General features: G+C 55.8%; 1 protein-coding gene and 1 long non-coding RNA gene across 4 annotated transcripts in view; one reads left to right on the top strand and one right to left on the bottom strand.

Moving 5' to 3' along the window:
- Nucleotides 1–27,290, top strand: part of PEBP4 (phosphatidylethanolamine binding protein 4) — a 209,645-nt gene extending 182,355 nt beyond the window's left edge. The window contains exons 5-7 of the mRNA XM_004763272.2: nt 14,531–14,576; nt 16,652–16,765; nt 26,989–27,290. Coding sequence (XP_004763329.2) covers nt 14,531–14,576; nt 16,652–16,765; nt 26,989–27,137 — 309 coding nt within the window. The 3' untranslated portion in view covers nt 27,138–27,290. The remainder of the gene's footprint in view (nt 1–14,530; nt 14,577–16,651; nt 16,766–26,988) is intronic.
- On the bottom strand, nt 1,892–25,241 carry LOC106006899. Of its 3 annotated transcripts, none has more exons than XR_001181223.2 (3): nt 24,418–25,241; nt 9,111–9,206; nt 1,892–3,125 (listed from the first exon to the last, which is right to left on the bottom strand). It is a non-coding gene; the product is annotated as an uncharacterized LOC106006899 (long non-coding RNA). The 3 variants fall into 3 exon arrangements; XR_001181224.2 differs by lacking the exon at nt 24,418–25,241 and adding an exon at nt 12,783–12,984; XR_006603513.1 differs by lacking the exon at nt 24,418–25,241 and adding an exon at nt 12,585–12,727.
- Nucleotides 27,291–27,696: the final 406 nt, after the last annotated feature.

Here is a 27,696-nt window from a genome sequence, read left to right as displayed (position 1 = left end):
TCACCAACCCCTGCCCACTTCCTAAGGTCGACCTAAATTCCCTCAGCTGTTTCAAACAGATAAGGGATGGAGGAGGGGAAGGCAGCCTCTGAGGGGCCTCAGGCTCAGGCACCAACAGGACCCCATTCCCAAACAGCTGGGGTCTGTGGCTACCACCAGGCCCGGAGCCTCAGCCCTGAGGATGGTCCCTTCTGGTTTGGGAATGGGTGAGGATGAAAGGGGTCCGTGAAATGAGGGCGGTCATAAGCCTGCTTGATGAGTACATAGTATTCATTACATCCCAAACCCGTCATTAGAGGCCGTGGCAGGAGAGAGCTCGGGGCCCCTTCTTTACTGCAGTAAAAACTGAGGGGTTTCTCCCCCAAAGGGAGCTCTGCTTCTGCTTCCCAGCAAGGGCTCCCGCCCAGGAGAAGGTCAGGAGCCTCCATGATGCCAGGCCTGGCTCCGTCCCTGTCCTGCTCCTCCATCCCTTCAGGGAAGGGTCCGGCAACTCAAGGAGGTGACAGGGGCCTGGGGATGAGGAGGGCTGGAAATCGGGGCTTTTCCAACCCAGTGCACAGTTCTCTCTCCCCTCTACCCATCAAGCACCACTATCAGGGGGACAATCTATCTGCTTCTTCCAGGAAGCCCTCCCTGCTCTAAGTCTTAGCAGGCATCCCATCTGTAATTACTCGCTTCATTCCGTCTTCCTGCCAAACTGTAAATCACCTGCACACCCGCACTGCACTTGGCACCTAGTAGGACCTCAATAAATGTGGGCTGCATGGACATCAGCCAGGAGCCAGAGCAGGTGACCTAGCAGAGAAGGAAGCATTCTCCATAGGCGCATCCTTCTCTCTCTCTGCCTTTTCCCACAGTGAGAATGATCTGGGAACCCGCTGCTTTCTTAAGGCCGCAGTCAGCGAGTAACTAAAAAACCATTGTCTAGACAGTGCCCCCACTTACCTCCTAAATGTAACCCTTTTCCCCAAATCCCACTGAGCACCTGCTCACATCTTTCCTTGCCATCTGCCCCCTTCGTCCAGGGGAGCACCCAGGGAGAGAGTCCAGAGGGCCCAAGCCCTCTCCTGTGGGGCCAACCCTTCGTGCATGACAGCCCCGCAGGCTGGGGGCTGGCGCTGGCCAGGGCTGGGGGCTTGCCCTCTTCCCCATTAGGGCTAAAAGCGCAGCAGTAATAGGTTGGAGCCCACCCTGCTGGCGCGGGCCGTGGAGGCGGAATGGAGCGTGGCCAGACCCCACAGAGAGGAGGCAGATTAATCAGCTGTCATTTGCGTTCATTAAAGACCCCTTGCTCTGCGCTGCAGCCGCAGATGCTGAGGCGATTGACTGCTCACAACAAAAAGTTCTGGGGACAAGTTTGTCTCGGCTCCCTGTGGCACGGCCTGGGGACAGTTCCGGCAGCCTAGAAGCCCGGATTCCTTGGGTAGAAGGCCACTGAGGTCCAGCTACACGGGTGGGGGATTGGAAGGAGACGCTCAGCCCCTGCTCGGGAAGCATGGAGAGTCAGCAGCTGGGGAGGCCCCTTGACCCTCTTTGGGATTCTTCCCTTCTGTCACCCTGTCCCCTTTCCTCCCATCTCCTCATGACCCTGGGCACTGTCACCTGGAACTGCTGGGCCCTCCTTGGAGTTGTGCAAAGGCTCATTTCAACATACTTGGAGACTGATGATGATGCCATGGGGCGGGAGGCCAAGCACGGGACCTGCCCCAAGCCCGGCTTGCAGCCCATCTTCCCACCCGCCTGTGTGGCTCAGCCCAGAGGCCCTCCGTATGTGAGCTCCACTAGAGGGGCAGCATGGGGAGCCAGCGGACCTGCGGAAAGGGGCCCGCAGACTCCCTTCCACTCCCTGAGGTTATGTCCATCCCCACACATTCCAGAGACAGACCAACTGTGAGGTCACAGTGTTTACTGAGCTCAGTATCGGTTGTTTTTTCATTGTAATTGCCAAGCTCCCCAGATGGCATTTGCCTGCCGGGCTCTGTAAAAGGTGACACAAGAGAATGAGAGCAAGCCCTGGGCCTGGCAGGCCCCCGGTGGGCCCCATGTGCTGTTCCCTTGGCCCAGATGAACAAGCCTGGCCTGAGCCGGGCAGGCAGGGGCACAAAAGCCCACCACGGGGCCCGGGCATGCCTGAGGAGCGAGGGGGCACACTGTCAGCTCACCAGTGATGACAGCTTTACCTGGCCATCTCTGCGGGGAAGGAGCTGACGGAGACCCTTAGTACCAGGCCTCCTGCTAGGACCAGGACCCTAGAGCAGACCCTGACCCCCAGACCTGTGCAGCCTCACACAGCGCCCTCCTCTGGTCTACAGGCCACAAGGAAGAGCAACGCTCTTGTCTCTTTTGTTTCTCCCTCTCCCCCAACGGAGGTCCCTGAAAACCTGGGGAATAAAGGTTCCCCGAACAGGGTCAGGAGTAAGGAGCATGATCAGGGGAAGGGGGGCCCCCCCATGGGCTTGTCAACAACGCCCCCCCTGAGAGTACCCATCAGACTATCCCCAGGTGTGGCCACACAGGTCCCCCACCAGTGAAAGGGCCTCCCCTGCCCAACACCAGAAACCCAAAAACTCCAAACAGCAAGTGACACTGAGGGTCACTGATCTGGGGCTGCTTCTGCAGCGCCAGGCCGGTTTACAGGGGAGGAGATGTGCCTGGGGCCTCCCAGTCCCAGCTGAGCCCCTGCCCCTCCAGTGCACCCATTCTCCTCTGACCGCCCAGGAGCCTGACGGGTCCAAAGAATCTGACTTGAGAGCTAGGGCCACTTCAGGGCCAATCAGTCGTGCCCGGGAAGGGGGATTGCAAGGGCTCCAGAACCCGAGAGAGACCTGTGAGAGACCGGACCTTGGACCACTGCTGCGCCCACAGGTCTGAAGCAATGTCCCCCGCCCAGTTCAGAGAGCCCAGGGAAAGTGGCCTGGCAGGTCTGAGAGCAGGACTCTGGAGTAGGGCTTCTCAAACGAATCACAATCACCGCAGGTTCTTGTTAAAAGGAAGATTCTGATTCCCAGCTCTGTGGTGGAGCCGGAGATTCTGCATTTCTGACAAGCTCCTGGGTGACGGGTGACGGCTGCTGCTGTTTCAGTAGCCAGGGGCTAGGGGACCCGGGCCAAGTTCACCACCGGCCCCTGTGAAAAGAACAAGATGAGATTTGAATGAGATTTAACCATTTCTACCTATTGCCACATTTCCTCATGAGGACATGATTTCCCAGAACTGCCCAGATCTCACCAGCATCTTTTCTTCTTTCATCTCAAAATCTTGATCCCCAAGCTTTCTTCCAGGAAGTTCATCTGTCTATCCCCCACTTCCTTCCCTCCTTTCTTCTTTCTCACAAGGTAGCCCCAGGCCTGAGCTCTCCAGTAAGGAACAGAGAGGCCCAAAAGCACAGGCTGTGTTTCATCTTCCCACTAGAGCTGAGCATGGAAGCCTGAAGTAGGGCAGAGGAGGAAGAGAACGCGGAAAACAGAGCCCGGGAGCCTGACTCCCACCACTGTTACCCTCGTTTCCCCAGGAGGCCGGAGGGCTTGGAGGGCTGGGCAGGCCCCCACACCCACCCCCACACGCGACCCCATGCTCCCAAGCCCCCAGCCTTGTGGCCTGCTTCTCGAGAACTACCAGCATGTCCTGGGTGGCACGTGAGGAGCACAGCAAGGCCCAGAGGCTGCTGGCTGGTGCCTGGTTGACAGTTGAGAACAGGACAGGACAGGACCGGGGTGGTGAGAAACCTCTTAAGCAGAAAGAGAGGAAATGGAGGGACTAGTAGAACCAGAAGCAGGTGAAGAGGCTGAGCCAGGTGCTGTAAACAGCGTCCCAGCCGTTGGTGAAGGTGGTCTCCACTCCACAGAACCTGGGGGAGGGGGGTGTCATGAAGCTCTCACAGCCACCCTGGAGAGGTCCAGACGCCAGTGCCACCAATGGTCCACAAGCCCGGGGGTACCCTCCCTAGGCCAGGTGGGCGCTAGGGGGTTGCTGGGTCCCCTTGGTTCTGCTGGAGCTGGGAAGCTGAGGTCTGGCCCACCACCCACCCCCAAGCTTTTTGGACCTCCCCAGTGCCTCCAGTGCCCCTCCTGGGGTTGCAGCCACCCAGCCAGAAAGACTGGCTGCTGGAGATGAGAGATGGGAGCCATAGATAAACACTAGTCCTAAGGAGGTAGCCTTGCAGCTCCCTCCCTCTGGAGGCTGCAGTTTCCCAAGCCCTGTTTGTTTGGGGGATTAACTGCAGTCATTTCCCAATTCTGCCTCTGTGCTGCAAGGAGAGGGGAGCAGGCCAACCCCAGCTCACACTCCTGGGGCAGGGGGAAGGGCAGTGCTGGTGCCCCCACCTGGTTGATCACCTCTCCAGCCAGGGCTCCCCTTCCCTCCCTCCAGCCAGAGCCCCAACCCAGGGGCTCTCACAGGGGAGCAGAACAGCTCAGTTCTTACTCACAAACAACAGTCCTAATCAGTCATCTCTTTGTCCTGGACTCCTGCCAGGGGCCTGGAGATTCCCACACCCCCTGGTCCTAATTCCGCAGTCCAACTTAGCTTCCTCCTAACCAGCACCCCCCACCCCGCCGCGCCCCCCGCCGCTGCCCCTTTTCAAGGACCCATCACCCTGGTCTTCCTAGTGTGCTCAGCACCTGACACACCCACCAGCACAGGGTGGCCTGGGGGAGGGAGTGTGTGTGAGTGTGTGTGTGTGCTTTGTTGAGTATGTCTGTGTGACCATGTACAACTGCATATAATGTGAGTACGTGTGTGTGCATGAGTGTGCATCTGTGTAATTGTGAGTATTGTGCGTGAATATGCAAGTATATTGGTGTGTATGCATGTATATGTATATGTGAGGATGTGTTGTATGAGTGTATCATGTTGGTATGTGAGTGTGCATGTGTGAGATGCGTGTATGCGTACAAGCACATTGTATATATAAGTGTGAACATACACATGTGTGAGTGTGTGAGACTGAGCTTAAGTGCACAAGTGCAGAGAGCTGTGTGTCAGCATGCATGCTGAGCGTGTGAGCCTGTGTGTGCATGTGTGTGTGGCTGTGGACACGTGTACATGCATGTGCATGTGGAGGGGTGCATATGCGTAAGTAAGCGTGACAGCTGCATGTGTGTGCGTAAGCATGTTGTGTTTATATGCGAGCACGTGTGTGGCTGTGAACACGTATGTGTGTGAGGGTGTGTGGGGGCACGTGCACTTAAGTGTGTGAGTGTGGGGCCTGTGTGTGAACACATTGAGTATGCATGTGAGTGATGTATGTGCACAAATGGGGGGCCATGAGTGTGCGAATGTGGGTGAGGGTGTGTGAATGAGTGTGACTTGCTGTCCTCCCCTCCTCCAACTTTCGCCACGCCACCCCTGGACTCCCCCAGACCCTGCCTGCGAATAACCTACAGGCATTCTCTTCTTCACTTTTCTTCTTCCCCTCCTGCTCCCAGGTTTCTGGGCCTCTGTCTCACCCCTCTGCCACTCCTCTTCCCCCCCACCAGTTTCGGAAAAGTCTTGCCCACTGTTTTGTTTCCCTTGCTGGTTTCTGGCCCGGTTTCTACCCGACAGCAGAGCCCTGGCATCCTCCTGCCTCCCCCACCCAGGATCCTCGGTCTGTCCATCGGAGCCGGGAGCCTTGTCAGAGCCCCCATAGGGGGGCTGGGGACCCCCATCGGAGCTGCTCCTCCCCGACAGCTCTCTCTCCTGTCCGTGGCTTTCTCTGTCTGTGAGTGTGTATGTCGCTGTGGGTGGGGGAAGAGACAGGAGCAGGGAGTGAGAAAAGTAAGGAGGCTGGGCTCAGATGGTGTCATTAAGAGATATTAATGCCCCTCATCAAGGCATATTAATAAACATTATGTACCATGCGCTCGGCACACCCCGGGTGAGTGCAGACCCAGCAGGAGGGGCCCACGTTCACAGCTGAGTAACCTCCAAGCCCACGGCACCACCATTAGCCTCATGTGCTTGACCTGCCAGGAGACTCGTGGGGACCGCCACGGCAAGAGGGGGCAGGCGGACGGGTTCCCTGTCTCCTCCCCACCCCACTGCCACCACACCCTTCCCCCCACTGCGCAGCCCCAGGGAAGGGAAACCACAATGACCCTTGCACCGGGACAGCACTGTGGGACTTGAGAATATTCCTAATTTCGTCTTTACAACAGCCCCATGGGGAAACCAGGCAGACATCAGTACCATTTCCACTTCACGGGTACGGAAGCAGAGACTCAGAGAAAGTTAAGTGTCTTGCTCACAGTCATGCAGCTGATTGGTAATGACATTGGACTGAAGCCCAGTTTGCCCTTTTGGACGGCTGTGTGAACAGCTCAGTCACTAATACAGCGGGGCTGCTTTTCACTGGACGGCACTGCTGCCCCGGTTCCGCGGCCGCCAAAAATCAGACCATGAAGGCACAACTCCTTCAGTAGGGCAGGCGGCTTCTGTCCACCAAGTGGGGAGCAGGGGGGAAGAGCGGTCTCCTGACGGTCCTGCTCCTTAGCAGGAAATGTCCGGGAAGGCGGGGACCAGAGGGAGCCAACTTGTATAAAGATGCTGGCAAAATGCCTGGGCCTTGTCGGCACCGGGCAAGAGGTGTTTCCCTTTCTTTATGTGGTGACCATGACCACATAAATATTAAATTATTGGCTCCTAAGGAAGTTTGAGCAGGCAGAAGGCCAAAGGGCCCGTGCGTTTTATTTGTTTTTCAGCATTTACAGTCTGGCGCTGTAGCAGGGCGCGAAATGGGTTATTCACCGAGTCAACCGCAGTGGTGTTTAAAATTACATAAGGTAGTCTCCGTGTGTGTGTTTAAGAAGATAAGAACCATTGTTGAATAAGATCAGTAGCCAAAACAGTTAAGATGAAAGGAGCTGAGGAGAACTACAAGGATAAGAGTGAGGAGATCAGGGAAGCGTGCTTACGAAGAGCAGCCAACTCGCCCGCAATTCCAGATAACTGAGGCACTCGGCAGACCTGAGGTCGATGCTGAACGCCTCGGCTTTTGGTCCATTATCTCGAAATGGCAGTCTTAGTCCCCAGTCACATTACGGCATGATAATTATATTTAGCTGTTAACTCCTGATACTTGCTCTTCAACTATCTTAATGTATTTGTCTATTTCTAAGTGGACTGGGTTCAATAAGACCACACGTTGTGTCCTTTATTCTGTTTTCTTTCCCACTCACACTCTGTCACCCTGCACCTTGCCTGTCACAGGTGTCACTCTGTCACCCGTGACAGGCAAGTGTCAAAGAGCAATGGCTCTGCCTTCTCCTGAGGTCCAGACAAGTCTGTGAGCTTCAGAGATGGAAAGCAACTCAGGGTGAGTTTCCCCGAGCAGGGTTCACCTAATGCAGGCCCCAGAGGCGACTGGGGCTCAGAGCTGGCACCTGTGGACAAGCCACTTTGGGACCCAGATGCAAAGAATGGAGCCGTGGTGTTCTCAGAGCACTTATCTCTACACAGAATGATCTAAAGGTTTCTTTTTCTTTCTGGTTGGTGTGTGTGTGGGGGGGGGGGGGTCCTGTGTTTTCAACCTTTTCTACAATGAGTATACAGTACTTTAATGATCTGAAATGAAGTTATCATTTGTATGAGGAGGTGTTTGAGGGCCCCAGACTCACCCGTTCGGAATGAGGTCATGGTGATGGAGTTTAGCTCCACGCAGCTCTGACCTGCCCCTTGGGCCATGCTCCAAGGCCTGGCTCTGTCCAGATACTTTCTTGACCAGAGGCAGCTCCCCTGACCCCCTCTGATGACTCTCCCGGGTACGCGCTGATGAGCTTGGGGAAGAAGTCTTGCCTACCGTCTGTGGGCCCACAGTTCAGGCTGCTGATGGCTTTGACTCTCAGAAGCATGGTCTGCCATTCAAACCTAACCCTGGCTTACATTTCCAGCCTTACCTTGAGCTTTCTTCCAGACCCACCGCTGTTTTCACATCTTGTTTGCATATTTATACATTGTTCGTGCTGCTCCCTCAAGTTACACTGCCCCTCCAGTCTCTGGTCCGCTGGAAAACTAAAAAACTCCTGCACATCCTTCGTGGCCCAGATAAAATAGAGCCTCCTTTCGACAGCCTTTCCCGATCACTACCCCCAAGCAGGTACAACTTCTGTTCTCGGAGCTCCCCCAACACTTCCTGTAGATTTCCAGTTATTTAGGCCTGTAATAGAGTTATTTCTTTGTTGACCGATCTACCGCACTGGACCGGTACCGTGAAATGTGCCTCGTTCATATGTCTGTGTCCAGCCTAGGGCTCCTCGTTCATTGACTCATTATCTCCCCATCTCGGCAGCTCTCATTCCTCAGGGCCAGCTCCATGCTAGATATTATCACACACACACACACACACACACACACACACACACACACAGGTGCGAGACAGCGTTACTTATCTGGAAACCACACGCCCTTCCACGCTGCCTGGAACAAAGGGCCTGGACAGCCTGTACTTTTTAAGCTGCAGACAGCCTTGACCTTGGCGTTGGGAAATCTTGCCTCTTCACCCAGTGTGAGGAAGAATGGGGAAGCCCTGGATGAAGCTCTTCTTTCTTCTCCGGGTTAGTCAGTATCGGCTTAGTTACAAGAAGCCGATAATTCCCCCTTGGCTATATCCCACCTCTCCCCATTTTTGGTGTCTGGAGACCCAGAAGCTAACTGACCCCAGATATGAAGCCAATCCCCAGGGGTCTGTTACCAGTCTCTGCCAAGACACCAAATCTTCAGGCTGCCCACTGGCACTTTCTAAAGACTATTCACCCGCAGCCGCACTGCCCTTGAAGGAGCCAGGAAGAAGCCTCTTGGGTCTTTGATGTTAACCCTTCTTGAGGGAAGCCAGTGCACAGAATAATTGGCTGTCCTACACCCTGGAGTCCAGAGCCCTCAGCTCCCAGGAGAGCTCAGGTGCGTGACTCCTTCTCACCGCGGACTCACTGACCTCAGTGGCCGGCCCTCCTTTCTTTCCCTGGCCTCAGGGCAAAAAAAGCAGGCCACAGGATTAATTGATCACAGCCTCTCCCTTGAAGCAGGCACCGGTCTCCAGGGCTGGGCCCTCTCCAAGCCGGTGTTTGGCGGCCTGGCAGCTGTGGCCCCTGGAGACCTCAGAGCCTGGGAGCTGTCAGTGCGTTCCATTTACTTACCCCTTCTTAATTGCAGAATACACAGATTGCTCGGGAGCACTTCTGCAATCCTGTGCCTTTTCCTGGATCCCTTGCCACTTGGCAGCTAGCAGGCCCCTGTGCAAAACAGCAAGGAGCCTTCTTATTTGATGCCAGTATCAGAGAGCCTGGAATTCTGCTTCTGTGTTCCCTGTTTTTCCCTCCCGCCTCCCCCCACCCAGTGCTGTTTCATTCATGTCTCCCTTCACTGTCCCTTATCCCCACAACATCTTTCAAGTCCAGGACTCTTCTGACAGCTCCTCCACTCCCCCTGCACCCCCTACCCCGGAGATCAAGAAGTGAAACTTCCCCACTCGGGCAGAGGTTGGCAGTCAGGCAGGGGAAGTGATTGAATCCTCCTGTCTAAGATGGGAAGAAGTGGGTGAAGAGATTAAATCATCTCCCGCAGACTCTAAGAAATGTGCTGCTGACCCTCTACTCCAGGGGTCAGCAAGCCCGAGCACCTGGGGCCTTCGCAAACGCCCAGGTGGGCGGACAGTTGCCTGTAGGTAATTGAAGGGGAATGAGGACACCAGGCTGGCCGTCTCTGCTGGGCCCAGCGCTGAGCCAGGCCCTTTCCCATCCACTAGATCTCACAACCTAAATCTGGCCTCCGTGTTGCAGGTAGGCTTGACCTAAGGCTTCTCCAGGCTGGGGAAGGGGAGCCCCGGGACCCGTGATTCTCGAGAAGCTGATGCCATGCACAAGAAACAAAGGAGCCATCTAACTGGCTCATCTGTTTGTGCTACTCCAAAAGCTTAATGTATCAGGGACCTCTGGGACCCGACCTGGGAGGGTGGAAGGATCAGGGTCCGGACAGTGGCAGTGTGTCCCATCAGAAAAGAATGGGACAGAGAGCCAGGAGGAGGGGCTTCTTCTAGTCTTGGCCTCAAGGCCAGCTACCTGTGACACATTTGAACAAAGCCTTCATTCCTCTCTCCACTCCTTCCACAGATGTGTGTTAGACCCATAGTGTTTTAGCTTGGGTTGCCCCAAAGCAGAGCTCGAGACAAGGAGTCTCGTGCAAGTAATGAATTTTCAAAGGGACGCGAGGAAGCCCCAGTAAGGGACCGGGTAAGAAGGGGAAAAGGAGGGCACTCAGTCGAGGTTCATGGGCAAACAAGTTCTACTCTGGGTGCCCAGAGCCAGTATGAAATCACAGCCCATCACTTCCCCAAGAGGGGAGGAGCTGGAGTATTTATGCACCATTTCCATCAGCCCTTGGTTAGGAGCTGTTGCCAGGGGATGTTAACACCCTAGCATATCTGCCCTATTGTGCAGGTGGTGAAGCAGGCCCTAGAGGCCAGAGGAGGCCCTGGGACCAGGTGAAGCAGATTGGAAGGAGAGCTGGAGAGCACCAAGGTGGCAAGGGCTGGGGAGTGAGCCTGGGCATTGACAACGTCCATGGCTCTGTGCCAAGCATCTTAGGGGCTACAGAGATGGGCAGGATGCTATCCCTGCCCTTGAGAGACTAAGCTCCTCTGGGTTTCCTTCCACTGAATTGGGAGACTGAGCTCTGCCCTTCCCCGGCAAGGGCTGCCGTGAGATGGATGCTTTGGTTAGAGCCCTGGAGAAGAAGAACTGAAAGCTCATTGCCAATGTCAGATAGCAGTAGTTGGGGGCAGACCCCAGCTTCCAGCACTGTGCCCTCTACTTGATCAGAGCAAGTCTGGTGGGGCAGTCTGTATCTACCCTGGGCCAAGACTGGAGTGGCCATGACTCTCAGTTGAGTTTCAACTCCACCTAAGCATCTGACGTGCCAGGTCCAAACTAAGTTGACAGAGAAGCTGTGAGCTCTGAGGTCGGAGGGGTGGAAAGGAAATCTCAAGTCTGTAAACCCAGAAATTCTTCTGAACTGTCCATAGAGCCAAGCTTCTTCTCTGCAATTAGAATAACGTGTGACTCTTTCTATGCCAGTCGTGTGCATTTCTGTCATGCACACACACACACACACACACACACGTGTGCACACACACACCGGGGACCAACTTCTAAGAAAAAAAAAGAGACTTTTTTTTAATATCCTGAGTGTTTAAGGGTCCTACTGAACAACCTTTCATCCCTTCCTTTCTTCCCCTTGACAGAGGATGCTGATTAGGAAAAGAGTTGCCTCCCCAAGGTCATCTAGTCTTGGACACTTAGAAGGGCCCTGGACATCCTCCCAAGCACACTGCCCTCACACCTCAGGGGTTCCTGTCCCACTATCCTCAAAAAGCCACCCTGGTCTTTTCCGTGTTCCTGAGGATCAGAAACCTGACAATTTCTACACTGTTTATAATTTCTATAATTATTTCCTTTTTTTAACCTTAGCATTTAGACAAGCTCCTTTTGAAAATGTCAATCTGTCTTAGCGTATAGTAAGGGAAAGGAGGTTTTGTCTGGGCTGGGCCCGTCTTAAAGAGAAGAAGTATACCTGGAGGAGGGGGGAAGGCCAGGGAGGAAGCCAAGGTTGGGAGAGCTCTCAGCAGCCCCTCCTCTGCTGCATGCCCTCTTTCCAAAACTCTTGTCTGCTCAGACTGCTCTGTCCCTCAAATGCTGGGTTCATTGCCCACCCTCAAGACCCTTTCCTCAGTCCTGTCTTCCTAGGAAGTGCTCAGAATCAGAGATTCCCCCCACCCCACCCCACTCCACTAGAATGTTCCAGAATCTCATCCATCCCCAGAAATTTCTGGGTTCCTAAGGTCATCTCGGGCTAAATGAGGTACTCCGATCCGTGAAGACTCTTCGGGAGAGCTCAGGATTTCATATGGGGGTGGGGAGCTGGGGACAGGGAACCATGTAGCCATTTCCACTGTGGCCCCAGGCCTCTAGGTAATATCTATGTATTTTAATAACAGTCTTCCTAAAGCCATGCTGCCTGGAGAAGTGATGGGATTGTCGTAGAAAAAAAGCATAAGATGGCACTATGGGTCAAAAGACATGAGATCCTGAGCTAGGTCTCAAGGGTCAAAGGGTCTAGGCTTCCTCCTCCCGGAATATTCTGGGATTCTCCCACTCACTACTCTGTGGCTCTGGACAAGCAGTTTGAGCCCGTTGGAGAGTCAATTTTCGTACCCTTTGAGTTTGATTTCCTAAGACCCTATCACATATTGATCATGTGGTAGAAATTTTAGCACACCCCCCCCCCACACACTCCCCAGAACAGACCAATGAGGGAAGGTTTATGGCCAAAGGGAGTTTAGCCAATCTTCAACTCAGCTTGAATAAATACCAGCCACACTGACCACAGGCTCTTCGGGGAAGGCCCCTACGCTGCCTGGTCCTTCCTTGGAGACTTCCTTCCCTGCTCATCCTTCCAAGGATCAGCACCTGTCCGCAGGACAAGCTCCAGAGAGACCCTAAGAACTCAAGCCGTCGATGCCCTCTGCTCCGGGCTCCCCCAGCAGCTGCCTCAGCGGAGCTCAAGGGCAGCTCCCCCAGGGAAGGCGGGCAGGAAGGGCCGCTGGCTTTACTCACTGAATCCACGTTTGTCTTTGCCAAGCTGGACCCAGTAGATGAAAAGACTCCCTGGAGTGAAAGGGAGGGGAAAGAGAGCCTTTCCACCCTGATCAAGGCTGCAATCAGACTTTCCACCCCGTTCTGCACAAACTCACTGACCTTATGGGCCCAGCAACCACCCCCAGCCCGCACCCCCCCAGCCTTCCCAGCACTCACTCAGAGGAGAGAGGCCGTTTATCACTCTGGGTGGGACCCAAGCCTGTGGGGAACTGAAAAGAAAGAGCCAGCTTAGGTTGCTATTGTTTTGTTTAAACAAACCGCTGGCTGGGCTGACTTGGAGACAAGTGAGGGGGAGGCTGGGAGCTCGCAGCAGGCTGGGCTGGGCCGCCCTGGGGCTTAGCCCCCATCTCTCTCAGATGTGCTAGAGCCACCAGAGAGCCAGACAGCTATTTCGGGAGAGGGGCTGCTAGGGCTTGGGCCCTCACATTGTCTCCTGAGAGAGACGGGTATCAAGGAAAGGGGCCTCTGTTCCCCGCCCCCTTTCCCCTACCCTGGTGACCCCTGGCTTCTCAACCCGCAGGTCACAGTGGGGGCCTGATACTGGGGGCGGGGGTGGGGGGACCCTGCTGAAAGCAGGCCAAGGCACAGCTGGCATGCCTGGATGTTCCTGAGCATGAGGGGGGCTGGTGGCGTGCCAGGGGACAGAGATCTCGGATGCTCAGGCTGAGGACAACCAAGTGGGAAGGGAGCCCAAGGTGGAGGGGCCCATTTTGCAGTCTCAGTCTCCCCCACCCCCCACCCCAAGCTCTCTCCCAACCAGAGGTAATAGAGACAGGGATGAGCCTCGGGGAAGGGATGTTCTGGCCAAGGAGGCCCAAAATAAGAACAGTTGGCAGGCTACAGCCCGAAGTGGAAGAGATGGGGGGAGGGTACTTCAAGAAGAGGGGTGGGTGGGGCTTTAATTCTGTAAAAGGTAAACCGCACTAGGAGTTGGGTCACCCAGCTGACCCTGAGAGCCTCTGCAGAGAAATGAGAGGGAATCTCAGAGCTCCCCCTTCCAAAGCCTTATCCCGAGGACCTCTGCCAGGGGAAGGAGCCAAGGCTGGACCAGGAGGGCTCGGTGGAAAGGTGGCCAGGGCACAGTTAGGTGTTGGCAGAAGCAATGAAGAGCCATGCTAATCACCATCATTAAGGCCATAAAACCCCACACCTAGGGGCCCCCGAGCTGTGGCACAGACCCAGGGGCCCGGCTCCAGTCCCTTTCATCTGAGCATCTCCCGGTCCTGCACAAACAATAATTAGCACCCGCCCCCGGGATCGCCTCATTATCCCACAGACGCAGAGCAGAGGGGAGAAGGGAGGGGAAAGAAGAAGAGGGAAACTGAGGCCAAACAATCTGCCCAGGGGTTGTGGGCTGAGTCCAGTCAAGGCTGGGAAAGAAGCTGCCTCGGAATCAGCAGTCCAGCCTCCTTCTGCCATCCCTGCCCTTCTGGTTCCTCAGGCAGCCACTGGTCTAATGTGCTGAAGGCCCCAAAGAGAGCCTAGCAAGGCTATGAGCATTGTCAGCCCCTGCGTTAGAGCTCATCAGACCCCATAGGCAGAGACTGTGTCCCATGCCCAGTCTGGGGACACAGATGATGGGAGTGGAACTGCCCTTCCAGTGAGCAGAGGAGGAGTGGAGCTCGCCCTCTCCAGGGGACGGGGTGGTCCCATCTTTCACCCCCAGGCTGCCCTCAGCACTGCCTGTGTCTGTCCTCTCTTCCTGGACCCCCTAAGGCACCATTCTGAGCCCCAGAGCCCGTTCTGGAATGTGTCCCAGGAGCAGTCATACCCGTGCCTATTCTCCTATCTTACTCCCTCAGGGAGAGAAAGAAGTCCGCAAAACCCGCTTGGACTGAGGTGTGGCCGTGTGGCCTTCTGCTGCCCCAGGAGTAACCCACACCTGTGCCTGTCTCTGATTGCAGGGCGTTGATATAAAGAAAGGGAAGGTCCAGGGCCAGGAGTTGTCACGTGAGTACGACCCTCCCCCTCCCCTTGCCCCAGCTGGGGCAACATGACCGCAAGAACCATAACAATGCAACTTAATGTTGAGACTTGGTGGTGTGAAAGTGCCCACCGACCCAGGAGTTGACTCTTCCTCTGGCCTTGAGTTCATTTAATGGCCTCTAAAGGCTGCTGTCTTCATTTGAAAGAGAATGAAAGGCCAGCACGACCCCATTGTCCCTCAGCTCACAAGGATTAAGGGGTGAGGCCAGCATTAAATGCAGAGGTCTGCTCTCCTGGAGGGACTGGAGTCCTTCCCTTCCCTGGGCCTGCCTCCCTGTGTTCCCTTGTACCCAGTACCATGATGTGCTTGCATGGGACCCCATAGACCTTCCTTTTCTCTGATGACCTCCCCTTCCCACCCCTTCTCCACCCCCCCCTTCCATTCCTCCCCTCCCCCTCGCACCCCCCCTGCAAGAGCAGGCCTGCCACTCAACTTGAGGGGAAAGCTGAGGTGCAGACCGGGCCTCCGAGGAGGGCTGAGCAGAAAGACAAATGAGACCCATAGTTCCATGATGCAAGGTGGGGTCAGACATCAGATAGGCCGGGACTCAGATCCCAGCTTCACCCATCCTGTCGGCCTGACTTCACCTCTCCGAACCTCATTTCCTCATCCAGAAAATGGGGATAACACTGCATCCGACCAGGTTGTGGTGAGGATTAAGGCGATGTCACCAGGGCAAGCTCAGAGCCAGGGCCCAGCCACAAGAAGTGTGTGTATCCCTTCCCCTCCTCCTCAGCACCCCTCATCTCTACTTTCCGAGGGGGAGATTCTTTAAGAAAGCCCTAGTGAAGGGGGCTGGGTCTTCATCACCCCTGGGGATAAATTCCCAAGCTGCACAGAGCCGGAGGGTTCCAACCGCAGCCTTCTGCGCACACGATCACGGACACCATGCTCTTTGGCAGTGTAGACGCCACGTCATACAAACTCACACGACTCCCAGCACACGCTGTGCAGTGCTCACTCTGAGCACACACACACACTCACACGCACACACGGATATCAGGTCTGCAATCACAAAGGCGGGAGAGATGAAGGGTCAGGAATTCCCCTGGCTGTGAGCATGAGGGGGGGGGGGGGGTGCACCCTGAGGAACACTTCCAGCAGCTCCGAAGCGAAGAGTGAAGAGCAAGTGGCTCTTGTCTGATGACCAGGAGAGGGAAGGGGCCATAGAGTACCCGCGTTCCCTCCCACCAGCACCCTCACGGCAAACACTCCAGCCCCACCCACCCCCAGGAAGATTCCAGGCTCTTCAGAAGGGGAGAGGAGGAGAGCAAAGGAGGCAGAGGCCCAGGGTTTGGAAGCAGGCCCAGCTGGAACCACCCGCAAAAGTCTGGCCACAAAACCCCTGCATAGACTTGGTGAAAGAGGGAGAGATGTCTCCACCCCGGCTCCCCACTTCCCCAGGAAAAGTTCTGGCTCCTGCATCGAGGGCAAGAGGGAGGGAGACAGGCCTTCTCCTCCGGAAGAGCCTGAGTGGGCTCCCAGTGCCCCGAGCACCCAGATCCTACACTTCCATGATCAAACCTTTGAACCGAGTCCCACCCACCCCCGTAACCACTTCCAGATCCTCCGGATCCAGCCAAGAAATTGGCTTCTTTGGGAATTGAGATCATAAGGAAATGCTGAAAAAATAAATAAAAATCCACTGCCAAACACTCTCACAGAGGAAGATGAGTTTCTCTTGAGGCAGGAAATCCATCAGGATAGACCAAAGCAGCAAAGGGATAGCACCAATGCCCGCTGCCCGAGAGAGGCCCGGGGAGTCCCACCGGCCCCCAAGACCCCCAAGCAGCCCATACCTCCTCTTCCCACTCTGCACAAACTAAGGCGCTCTCTAAAGGCAGCTTTGAAGCTGAGACCCTGCCAAAGAAAAACCCTAATGGTTTGCCATGGGTAAGCCCCCAGCAGGTCGGGGGGAGGGGGAGGGACCATGAAAGGCACAAGGAATTCTCTTTTCCTCTGGCCCAGGGCAGCCAGGAGGTTGTGGGTACTGTGGGGTGGGGGCCCATGCGCTGTCCTTCTCTGCCCCCACCCCCAGCCTACCAGCCTCCGTCCCCACCAGCACAAAGTGGCTTTCACCGCTACCAGTTCTTCGTCTATCTTCAGGAGAGACAGAACATCTCTCTCCATTCCAAAGAAAACAAAACTCGAGGTAAGGCCTTCCCATCTGCCAAAGCCAGTGCGACTTCTGGGGCGGAAGTGGATGCTTGTGCGTTCATGGCAAAGCGGGGACCTTGACCCACCCCCTCACCCGTGAGCCTTGGGGGTCGGAGTCAGGGGGGTGGCCTTCCTTGGCAGTGGACTGCAATGAGTGTCCTAAGGGAGATGTTGGCCTCAGATATAGTCTTCCCCGAGAAGTGAGTCCCGCAGACCAAGATGGCGGCTTCCGCTGTGTAGATGGGTCTGGGAGGCCGGGTCCCAAAGGGAGTAACCAGAGCAGGGAGAGAAGCATTTCCCCAACTCAGCCTTGAATGGCATGTGCAGGCAGCTACCCCACAGCACCCCTGCAGGTAATTGTACCCTATAATTGAGTCCAATCTGGGCAAGAGGGCCCTGGAATGCCACCCTGCCAGTCTGCCTTCATTGGTCGTTAATTGCTCTGTCTGCCCCGCACCAACTGAGTGGTGGGGCCAAAACTTCCTCAGCCATGCCCCTTCCACTAGCTTCTCTGAGCAGCCCTTTTGGCATCCTGGAGAGGATCCACTCCCTGGAGCTTCCTAACGGCTAACTGACAGTGGCCTTGCTCCCACTCCCACCAGAGCTGGGGAGTGGGAAGAGACCCGGGGACATCGGGCCACCGCAGTGCCTCAGGAGACTCACATGCTCCTGTGTGAGCCATGCCCCCTCTCTGAGCCTTGGCTTTCTCTCCAGAAAAATGGGAAATTAAGTAATCCCTGTGTACTCTAGCATCTCCCCCATTTGGGGGAAGGGAAGAGAATGTGGAACATACACATGCCATCTGGAGGGTGCAGAGAGCACATCCCCCAGGCCAGCCGGAGGATGAGTGGGTGGGTGGGTGTCATCAGCCATTTGCTCTCACCCAGTGACCCTGACCAACTTCCACCCACTGGGAAGCCAGGGAAGGTATTGTTACAAGCCCATTGCCCGAGGCCCCAGAAGCGAGGAACACGGAGCCCAAGCCGGCAAAGGCACTGGCTGAGCGAAGGAGGCCTTCAGGTGTGCCGAGTGGGAGCCACCAATCACAGAAGGCTCTGGGTTGCCCTGAAAGTCGAGCTGGTGCAACCTTTCCACTGGTGAACCCTCCCCAGGTGCCCTCAGCACTTTGCCAATCTGTAAACCACTTTCCCAAGACACACTTTCAAATCTGGATGCAAGGAAAGAAGGAAGAGAAAAATGTATCTTGCCCAGGCCAAGACGACTTTCTCCAGTTCCCTGGATCCCTCTCACCTCAGACTTCATGAACCCTCTTCCACCAGTCCAGGCACCGCGCTTTCTGCGGGCTGGGAACTAGCACCTCAGCCCACCGCGTTCCCCCACAAAGTCAGGCAGTGCCTCTGAGTCCCACGTTAGACATCATAGTCACAGAGCCCACACCCGGGGTGGGGAGGGGGGCAGGAATCATGCTCAGACTGTCCCCTAAAAGAGCCTCCTGTGGGATCGAGTACCTTGTGAGGGGTGGGGTGGCCGGGAAAGGAGAGAGCAGTGGATGAAGCCAGGAGGAGCATAAAGGGGGCGTAGGAAGAAAGGAGGTGCCTGAGGCAAAGATGCTTGCCCCTGCCTAGGTTGCAGTCCTTGCATTCCATCCTCACCTGTCCTCCAGAAAACACCGTGGCTTGTGCGCCCACCGGTGATGCTGGCAGCCGGTGAGGAAGCTCGAAACCTATCCAACCTGACACCCATTATTTGTCCCTTCGAATATGCCCAAGCCACAGTTTGTAATGCACTCCCCCAACACACAGTTTGTAATGCACTCCCCCAACACATACACACACACACACACCCCTCATCTATGTGAAAACTTATGAACCAGACTTGCATCTGGGCAGGGACCCTTGATTTCCATGCCATTTTGCTCGCTACCAGAAACAGGTGGGAGAATTAGCCTCCCAGATGAGGTCTCCAGCCAGGCCAGGGTACCGGTCCCACTCAATGACCTCTTCTGGTGCCTGGCACTCTTAGCTAGGGCTTAGAAGAGGGCACAATCCTACAGCACAGGGAATGTTACCTGCCCTCAGGGGGCTTACAGTCTACTTTGAAAACACTTAAATAACAATGCAAAGCAGCTTATAATTAAGCACTTAATTGTGTGTTTAGGGCTGTAAGGACAATTGACGACCAGTAGGATTTAGGGATTGTCTGTAAGGTTCTAGGATTCCCTTCCCTCCAAGAAGACACACCCTCTTTAGCAGGGAAGATTGCAAAGGTATTTTACTGCAGGGTAAGGAAATCTGTTCCAGTCTCCAGCTAGTGATTTGATGTTTGAGCAAATCAGCTACCCTCTCCGAGCCTTGGTTTCCCCATCTGGAAAATGAGGGGTTGGATCTAGACGATCTACAGGTCTGTATGGCCTGAGGCTATGTGGAAGAGGAACGGCCTGGGCTGGGCCTGGGAGGAGGACATTTGAATTCTTGAGCGAAAGAGAGAGGAACCTCTGGGCTGGAGAAACCACAGATGCAAAGATTATTTTGTTTAAAAAGTGAGAAGGAGGGGTGCCTGGGTGGCTCAGTGGGTTAAAGCCTCTGCTTTCGGCTCAGGTCATGATCCCACGGTCCTGGGATCGAGCCCCACATCGGGCTCTCTGCTCAGCAGGGAGCCTGCTTCCTCCTCTCTCTCTGCCTGCCTCTCTGCCTACTTGTGATCTCTGTCTGTCAAATAAATAAATAAATAAATCTTAAAAAAAAAAAAAGAAAAAAAGTGAGAAGGAGCACCTCTTGTGAGGAGCAGTGAGGCCAAGAAAGGAGAGAGGAGGAAAGGTCATGGAAGGTTCATGAAAGCCCAGCAGAGGCACAACCTTGGCGGGTACCATGAAGTACCGTTAGACGCTGCCCGTGGGAGAGGCAACACAAAAGCCACTCTTGAGTGATGGCTAAGCTGGAGCGGTGGGCAGGACCGAGAGGAGCCAGAGCACAGCAGGCCACCGGGGGCCTGGAGATGTGTGCCCGAATGAAGCCGGAGGGCCATGGCAAAAGCAGGAGCTGCCCTTGCCCATCATTAGAACCCCTGGTGCTCTCTGAAGCGCCCACACTGTGCTTGGGGACCCATGGAGCCCTAAGCTGGCCAAGCCCTTGGGAGGCCAGGACCTGGAGCCAAGGAATACGGGCCCGGGGCCTTACGGTTGTCTAGTTTTCGTTCCATGGGAAGGTATCCTTGGAGAAGCAGGGGTGTCCTAGGTAAGCGTGGTCTAACCAGCCCCCTGTGTTTCCTGAATGCGCAGGCAGGAACGGACTCCAGAAACTGGAGGGGAAGTCACCATGCGAGAGCCAGGTAGAGAGGCATCCATGAAGGATAGTTGACGGGAGCCCTTCCTGTTGGGTCCTTGCCTCCCTAGGACTTAGATCTGAATGACAATTTAAGATGAGAAGCAAGGGTGACATTATTCTAGTAGAACTTTTATGACCTTGGGGGCTGGGGAACATTGCTCCGTACCAGGGACTGAAAGCCTCTCCAGGGCCTCCCTTTATTCTCTGACCTCAAGACAACACGGGCAGGGTCGGCAGATGGGAGATTTTGACCTATCCATTGTGTGAACTTGGACCAACCACCTCATATCTCTGGGCCTTGATTTCTACATCATCAAGATAAGGGGATGGACTAGTTGGTCTACCACGGAATGACCCTTAACTGGTTTGCTCCCAGCTTACCGAGCGGCCCCCAACTTCGAGTCCTGTGAGACGAGTGCAGGGAGCAAGTGATCAGACTTGACCAGCCCAGCCAGCTCCACACACGTCTGGGTGGAGGCCTTCTGTCAGACACCAGGCTGCCAGGACCACAGGGAGGGCCCTAGAAGAGGCTTTGGAGCCCCCTTGCTTCTCATTTATGAAATCCTCCCTTCCCCACTCCTCCTGCCTTTATACTGAGGCTGAAAGAGCCGGAATGGGTGTCCTCTGATCAGAGCTGGCCCAGTTTCACTGACATTTGTCCCCAAGGCTACACCTCACCTTCCCAAATGTGGGCCTGCCACACATTGGACATGCCCCTCCAGGCCCCCAGCTTTAATACCCTCCCAGCACCCCCCACCTTCTATGCCCAAGGCCCAGAATCTGGCCTCTGGGCTTATCTATAATTGGTGATGGCTTGTCCCTGCGTCTTCTTGGATTCGGCATCTAGACTTCTACACTGTAGAGGAACCAAACAGAGGAGCCAAAGGGACGTGTCTGAAGAGGGCCCACACACACACAGGGCTGGCTCCCACCTCATCCTGTGGGCCCTACTGGACACCTACGAACTCCCACCGACCTTGTTCATGGCACCACCCCCCACACTCCCCACGCAACTGGTGTGCCTCTGCCTGCTGACCTAGGCAGACCCTTTCTCCCCTTCCCCAAACTGAGGGCTCTGGCCACCTGCAGAGCATCAGTCCTGCTGACAGCCCCAGGGGGGAGGGGGGAGCTTTCCCACACTTGACCCCGCCCCTGTCCCTTTTGACGGGCTCAGTGACACTTTGCTGTGCCTCCTTAGTCACTCACTTTCATCTTTTTGTATTACTCAGTCATTTTTCACTTGCACGGGTCCCACTTCCACCGTGAGACTCCATTCCTTGAGGGAGAAGCTCACCTCTGCTGTGGATTTCCTCTTTACCCCCATCCCAGTGCTCAGCCCACTGTGAGCTTTCAGTCAGTGAGGATATTTGTGTATGGGACACACCCACATACGCACATTCACAAGCCACACACACACACACACACACACAGCTGCACATTCTCACGCCCCCATATTCAGCTCATCATCAACTTCCTTTAACACCTGAAAAGACAGCCACCTCTGTGAGCGCCGTGCCCACAAATGACAATTTTGGCACCCACATCCTCCCTGTCCCAATGTCGAGCGGGTGGGCAGGACCACTTGTGCCCAGCCTCTCCGCCAGCCTGCCCTGCCCCTCCCTGGCCTCACCCAGCTGCTGGGCGCTGTGGAGTGGGCAGGACCATGGCCATTGCTCCCACTGGGGGAGTAAGGAGACTGAAGCCTGGAGCAATGATGTCTTGGCCGACCCAGGTTCCGCAGTTAAGAGCAAATTACCTTTCTTCTGACTTCTGGAACAAGGCTCTGTGCTCCTGGTGCCCACTTACCTACATTCCCTCTCCCCTCACCCAGACCATCTGACTTCTGGGCCCTGGTGTGGGGACAGAGAAGGAGCAAGTCCATCCTGAAGCCCTGGGTGTCCTTGGCTCACAGCAGCAGCCACCCGGGACAGACCCCCCAGGCCTCCCTAGAGAAGGCTATAGCCCAGCCCTATGTAGAGCCTAGAACTCCGGGGAGCTGTGGTCTGCATCACACCACACCTCAGCCCCCTGGCCCAAGGGTGTCACGAGCCGGCCTCACGGCCCCAAACTCCTCTCGAGAGTGATCTGGGGAAATCCCCTCTTTGCCCCACAAGAGGACGTGCTGCAGCTGGTTCCAGAAGCCTCTCAGAGGTGGTGAGCCCAGGATGGTGCCACAGCGCCAGGGGAGCTAACAGGCCACATCAGCCTCCACCCCGGCCTTGCTGGGGCAGCCTGAGGTGTGCAGAGAGACCGATCCTTGCAAAATGGGATGGGAGGGGCTGAGAAGGGTACTTGGGTTCTGTACCAGGCGGCCATAACCCACTCCCCCCAGCACCACAGACACCTGAATTGAGCAGCTCCTGGGTAAGCCATCCCCCTTGCCCTCCCGCCACAGGGTCAGAGAGAAAAGACAAGCTAAGACTCTGCACACAAGGCATTTAAAGGCTTGCTTGTGGCCTCTAGAGGCCTGGGGGGCATCATGGGTGATTGGACAATGGGGGTCGAGGGGATAGGTTTGAAAGCACAGGCCAAGGTCAGACAGGCAGCAGAACTCCCGGCAGTATCAAAAGGAGGGGACACTGATGTGGAGGGACAGAGGCTGGGAGAAAATCCTGCTGGGCCTGGTGGCAGTGAGGGAAAAATACACAGTGGAGGCAAAGATGGAAGGAAGGGGGCCCCCGCCTGTAGACCAGCCCCAAACACACACACAGACACACACAAACACAGCCCACTACAAAACAGCCCCTACCCCCTGCCATGACCTCCCAAGGCGGTTCACCTGGCCGAGCCCCAGAACGGCCCCTGGGCCCAGCCCCTGAGTCACTGTGTGGGCTTGTGTGAGGCAGCCCTCTTCTGCCTCCGAAGGGCCCCACCCACCTGGCAGAGCGGGAAGGACTGGGGGCCTGGCAGCAGACCAGATGGGGCCATCCTGGGCAACTCGTAGACAGGCACCCTGGCTAAGAACCACCTGGAAGCTCCCAGTCAAGCCAAGCATCAACTGTCCAAAGCTGTAGTGACCAGATCGTCCCCCAGATTTCACCCAGAATGCCAGCCTGCCACCACCAGGAGATACTGGAACTGATGCCAGGAAGCTCACGTCCACAGCACTGATCCTCCTCTCTTGTGCCCTCCCCCGCCCCCACCTGCATCCCGGCCCCCAGGAGAGAATGGAGGCATCCTGGGCCATCTGTTCACTGGGTAATTAGGAATTGTTCTTCCACTCTCCAGTCCTGGGGAGGGCTCCAGAGGAGCCGGGTAACCCCTGCACACCTCGAAACCACCACCCTCACTCCCAGCATCCCCACCCTCCCGCTCCCAAAGTCAGAGTGGTCCCCTCTGCCCCAAGCCTCTCAAGCCAGCAGGATCAGCCACTCAGCAAATATTCTCCAGGAGTAATTGGATGTGATGGAACGAGGGCTTTTCAGCTCTTGAGTGGAAGTCTCTGGATGTCATTTAATGGCACAAAAAATAAGAGGCCCAGGCCTCCCGCCTACCACCGCCAGGACATCATTAATCTCAGTGGAAAGGCACGAGTGCTTCTATCACTGCAGACGGCCCTGCAAAGAGTCAGACAAATTACAGACCTGAGCCGGGCGCTCGATGGGGCGGTTATGAGGCTGGCGTTCAATTTTTGTTTTTTTCTTCAGGGCCACGGTCCCCTGACAAGAAGCCACAGTGCCCCTGGGGGTGGGGGGGGGGGACAGGGAGACAGGGATGAGGACCTCACCCCCCTTGTCCTCCAGCTCACCTGAATGGAGGCCTCCCTCTCGGCCCCCACTTCCAAGAGGGAAACACTTGACCGCCCACTGAGGACTAAATGGCAAGTCAGGTGGGAACTCTTACTAGCCCAATGTTCATTATCTTATATTATAAACCCACTGAGGGTAGGAGTAAGGCCGCAGGGCATGCAAACCCCACCCCCACCCCAGCCCCGTAGACTCGAGGAAGCGGCTGTCAGCGGGGCTGTCAGATTGCCCTCAGCCCAGAGCTTGCCCATTCTAGCCCAGGAGCTGTCCACCCCATCCTCACGAGTCCTCTGAGGGGGATTATTTCTCAGTCCTGGGGTGCCTGTTGAACCCTGATAGACCCAACAGGGCTGTCCAGTCCCATGCTATGAACCACTTCCAAATGATGCTAAGCCAGCCCCACAGACTGGAGGAGCTGGAGGGCAGAGAGTGACTGGCAAGACCTGCCCCAGGGTGTCCTGAACATCCTAGCCATGGCAGCCCCTAGGACTCAAGCTGGGAGGATGAGTAGCTGAAATCTTGGAGACCCTCTTCCAGTTGTTGAAGTCACTGTCTAGGAGAAACCAGGCATCCACAGTAGGAGCTCAGAACCCCTTGATGACTTCAGGTTAGCTTACCCAGCTCTCCCCTTGGCCCGTTTCTGGAACATCTCTCCCATCTAAATCCTTTGTCGCCAACATCTTCCCCATCGGCACCAGCCAGTAGGTGAGAGACTGGCCTCTTGGCGCGGCCACAGCGTAAGGGTTTGCGGGATGGGAACGGTGCCCCCTAGGGTTGTGCAGGGAACAAGCAGCCCATCCTATTCGGTGGCCACCCAGAGGAGAGCCAGCCTCCCTGTTCCAGCCACTGGGTGGCTCAGGAAACAGGCCGCAGACGCCCTCCTCCTTTCTCCCTCCAGTTCTCACTACCCTTGGCCTGGGCCAAGGAAGAGCCTGTCCTGGTTGGGCCCACGGGGACAGTGGGAGTGGCTGGAGCACAGACAGCAGCCTCTTCCCACGTGGCGGCTGTCTCTCTGCAGCTCCAGGCCAGGACAGAGCAGTGCCATGCAGGATGGGACTTTCCTCCCCAGGGTGACCACGAAGCCACAGCCTCCCAGCTCCCCATCTCTCCCCACACACACACCCCTGAGGGTCTGACTCACCCCTCTTCCTTCTAGAACTTGCACAGGGTCAGTTCCTCTTGCCCTTTGTGGCAGGAAACAGGGGGTGTGAAGAGTCACGGCCAAGCCAGGGGAGGAGGCAGCGGGAGGCTAGCAGCCAGCGGCCCGGTACCCACTCTCCTGAGGGACAAAGGGCTGCCCGAGAACCACAGTGTTGTTGTCGGAAATGTGACCGGGGGAGCTGGAGGCTCCAAGGGCACTCCAAGTCCCACTGGGAGAAGCCCTCTGAGCTAGGGGAGGGCAAAGTCTGCAGGAGGGAGGCAAGCTCTCCCTCAGGGTACAGGGGATTTCTTTCCACCAACTTGCCCTGATCTCGTGATGAGAGTTTCAATTCCCTCCTGGCCACCAAGGTTTCTTCCTGCCCTACTCGGTGGGGAAGGCCCCCTCGTCCCCATGCCTGTCACACACCGGTTCACCCATGAGCCCTTTCCCTGGCTTGTACCCGCACACATGTAGAAGCATACACACGTGAACACACTTTCCCAGGATCATACCACAGCTCTTCACCAGCCGGCCAGGCTTTCTGGGCATGAAGACCACAACAGGCCAGTGCTTCCCAGGGGAAGACCCCACCACATGCAGCCACCCACCTGTCCCCAGCAGCATTCTCCCCCCAGGAGAGGCTCTCCCAGGGCCCAGCGCCTCTCTCCCTAATTAGAGCGTGCAGCCAGCGACCAGACCGGACCTGCGGGAACCTGAAGGGGCCCTTTCCTCACCGGAACCCCGTCTTGTGCCCCCTCCTCCCATCTGTGCACTGGGGATAAAAATAGTCTGCCCTGGTGAGGATTAAGTGTATGAATATGCATGGAGTTGCTGGCACATAGGAAGCACTATATAGATGTGTTATTACTATTATTATTACCTGCATTAGCATTATTATTGTCTTGTTCCTTTAGATTAAAACATTTTTGTTTTCCTTGAAAACATCTTTGAAGAGCTAACAGCTCCTGGGAGGGGGAAGGATGATAAGTGGAGTAACAGCCCTTCAAGGGACCTGCTGTCTTCTTTGTTGAAAAGGCTCACGGTTGCAGACAGAGGCCCTGAGCACCACCTTCCCCCCTCCCTGGGGGGGATGTTGGTAGACGTAGCCAAAAAGAAAAAATAATACAGGATGCCCCGTTAAATCTGAATTTCAGATAAACAAGGGAGAAATTTTTAAGTATGCTTCATGCAATACGGGCGACAGACTTACAAATTATTTGTTGTTTTATCTCAAATTCAAGCTAAGCCGGGCATCCTGGATTGTAGCCGGCCGTCATGCGCAGAGGGTGCCTGAGGCCCAGGGTTTGGGAAACCAGAGCGTGGGAATATGCTTGTGACCACTTCCCTCGGCTTCTCCCCAGTGCCCGGGGCTGTGCCCTCCTTGCCCTGCTGCTGGGCCTGTCCACACTTGCCCCAGAAGAGGCACCTCCCCCAACACCCCTGTGCTTTCTCCCCTTGAGGAGTACCTGGGCACAACGGGGACTTCTCCCGAATACTCTGCTCCCATAGGACCCAGGTGCTCAGGAGTAGGGAGAAGGCTCCTCAGCCGATGCCCCAGCTGGGGTTCTAGGGAGGAGCCTGCAGGAAGGCCAAGGTCACTTGGGCCAGCCTCGGCCTCAGCCCCAGCAGCCAGGGTGACCAGGTGTGAAGGAAAGAAACAGTAAGACTTCAGTTCTGGGATCAGGAGAGCCTGTGGGAAAAGAGGGGTGGGTGGAGGAAGTGGGGGCACTTCGTTTCTGCATGTGAGTGAGCCGGCAGAGTTAGACCCAATAAGGGGCTCTGGGGAAGGAGACCAAAGGAAGGCCTTGACCCAGTCCAGCCTTGATGCCCGTTGTTCCCTGCAGAGGCAGCCTCTTCCCAGACACTCTGCTAGCTTCCAGCGGGGACCCAGAAGGCACCTCCAGGCACCCTGACGCCCTCAGCCCAAGGGTCAAGGTCCTCACTTGCTGTCTCCACTTCCCCAGAGCCGGCCTCCCTGTCGAGTCCCACCAGCTCCCAGTCCATGGTTCTCCCTCACTGCCTTCCTCTGGTCTGTCTGTCCTTCTAGGCTCTTGGAAAATGGACAAATTCCTGAACCGCTTCCACCTGAGCGAACCTGAAGCAAGCACCCAATTCATGACCCAAAATTACCAGGACTCGCCCAATTACCAGGCCCCCGGAGCCGGAAGCAGTGAGCTAAAGGACAAACCCACGTAGAGATAACTGCCTGCCAGACATCAGGCTTCACGCCGCAGGTGTGTGTGCCCACCAGCAACGCTCTGGGTACAGCACCCCCGCTGGGTATGGAACCCCTGCTGGGTACGGAACCCCTTCTCTTCCAAATTTAAAAAAAAAAAAATCATCCAGGGATTACTGGTTGGATGTGTTCTTTTCCAACCGGTCATCTTTCCAAAACTAGGAAGAAGAAATCCATCATTGCCCAGCACTGGGAACTGGAGCTTTCCCATAAATGCGAGTGTGTGTATGGGAGTGGTGGGGGAGCAGTGCTGAGAGAGGTGGATAGGCAGGAGGTGGGGGGTTCCTAGGCCTCAGTCACTGAGGCACTGTGGCCATGTCTTGTCTCAGTCTGCTCCCTCAGTTGGGAAATCAAGGTAGGAAGGAGAGTTGGGCTGGTTGGGTTATTGCCACGGTCCCTTCCAACTGTGACATTCAGCAGCATTCGTTCAACAAATATTGTGGGCCCCTGGTACGTGCCTGACCTTCCTTCCATTAGGCGCTGGGGATACATGTGTGAACAGGGCCAGACAAAACCTAA

This window comes from Mustela putorius, unplaced genomic scaffold, assembly GCF_011764305.1.
Source record: "Mustela putorius furo isolate JIRA1106 unplaced genomic scaffold, ASM1176430v1.1 tig00003937_pilon_pilon_pilon, whole genome shotgun sequence".
Taxonomy (NCBI): domain Eukaryota; kingdom Metazoa; phylum Chordata; class Mammalia; order Carnivora; family Mustelidae; genus Mustela; species Mustela putorius.
This window is presented reverse-complemented; position numbering and strand designations above follow the sequence as displayed.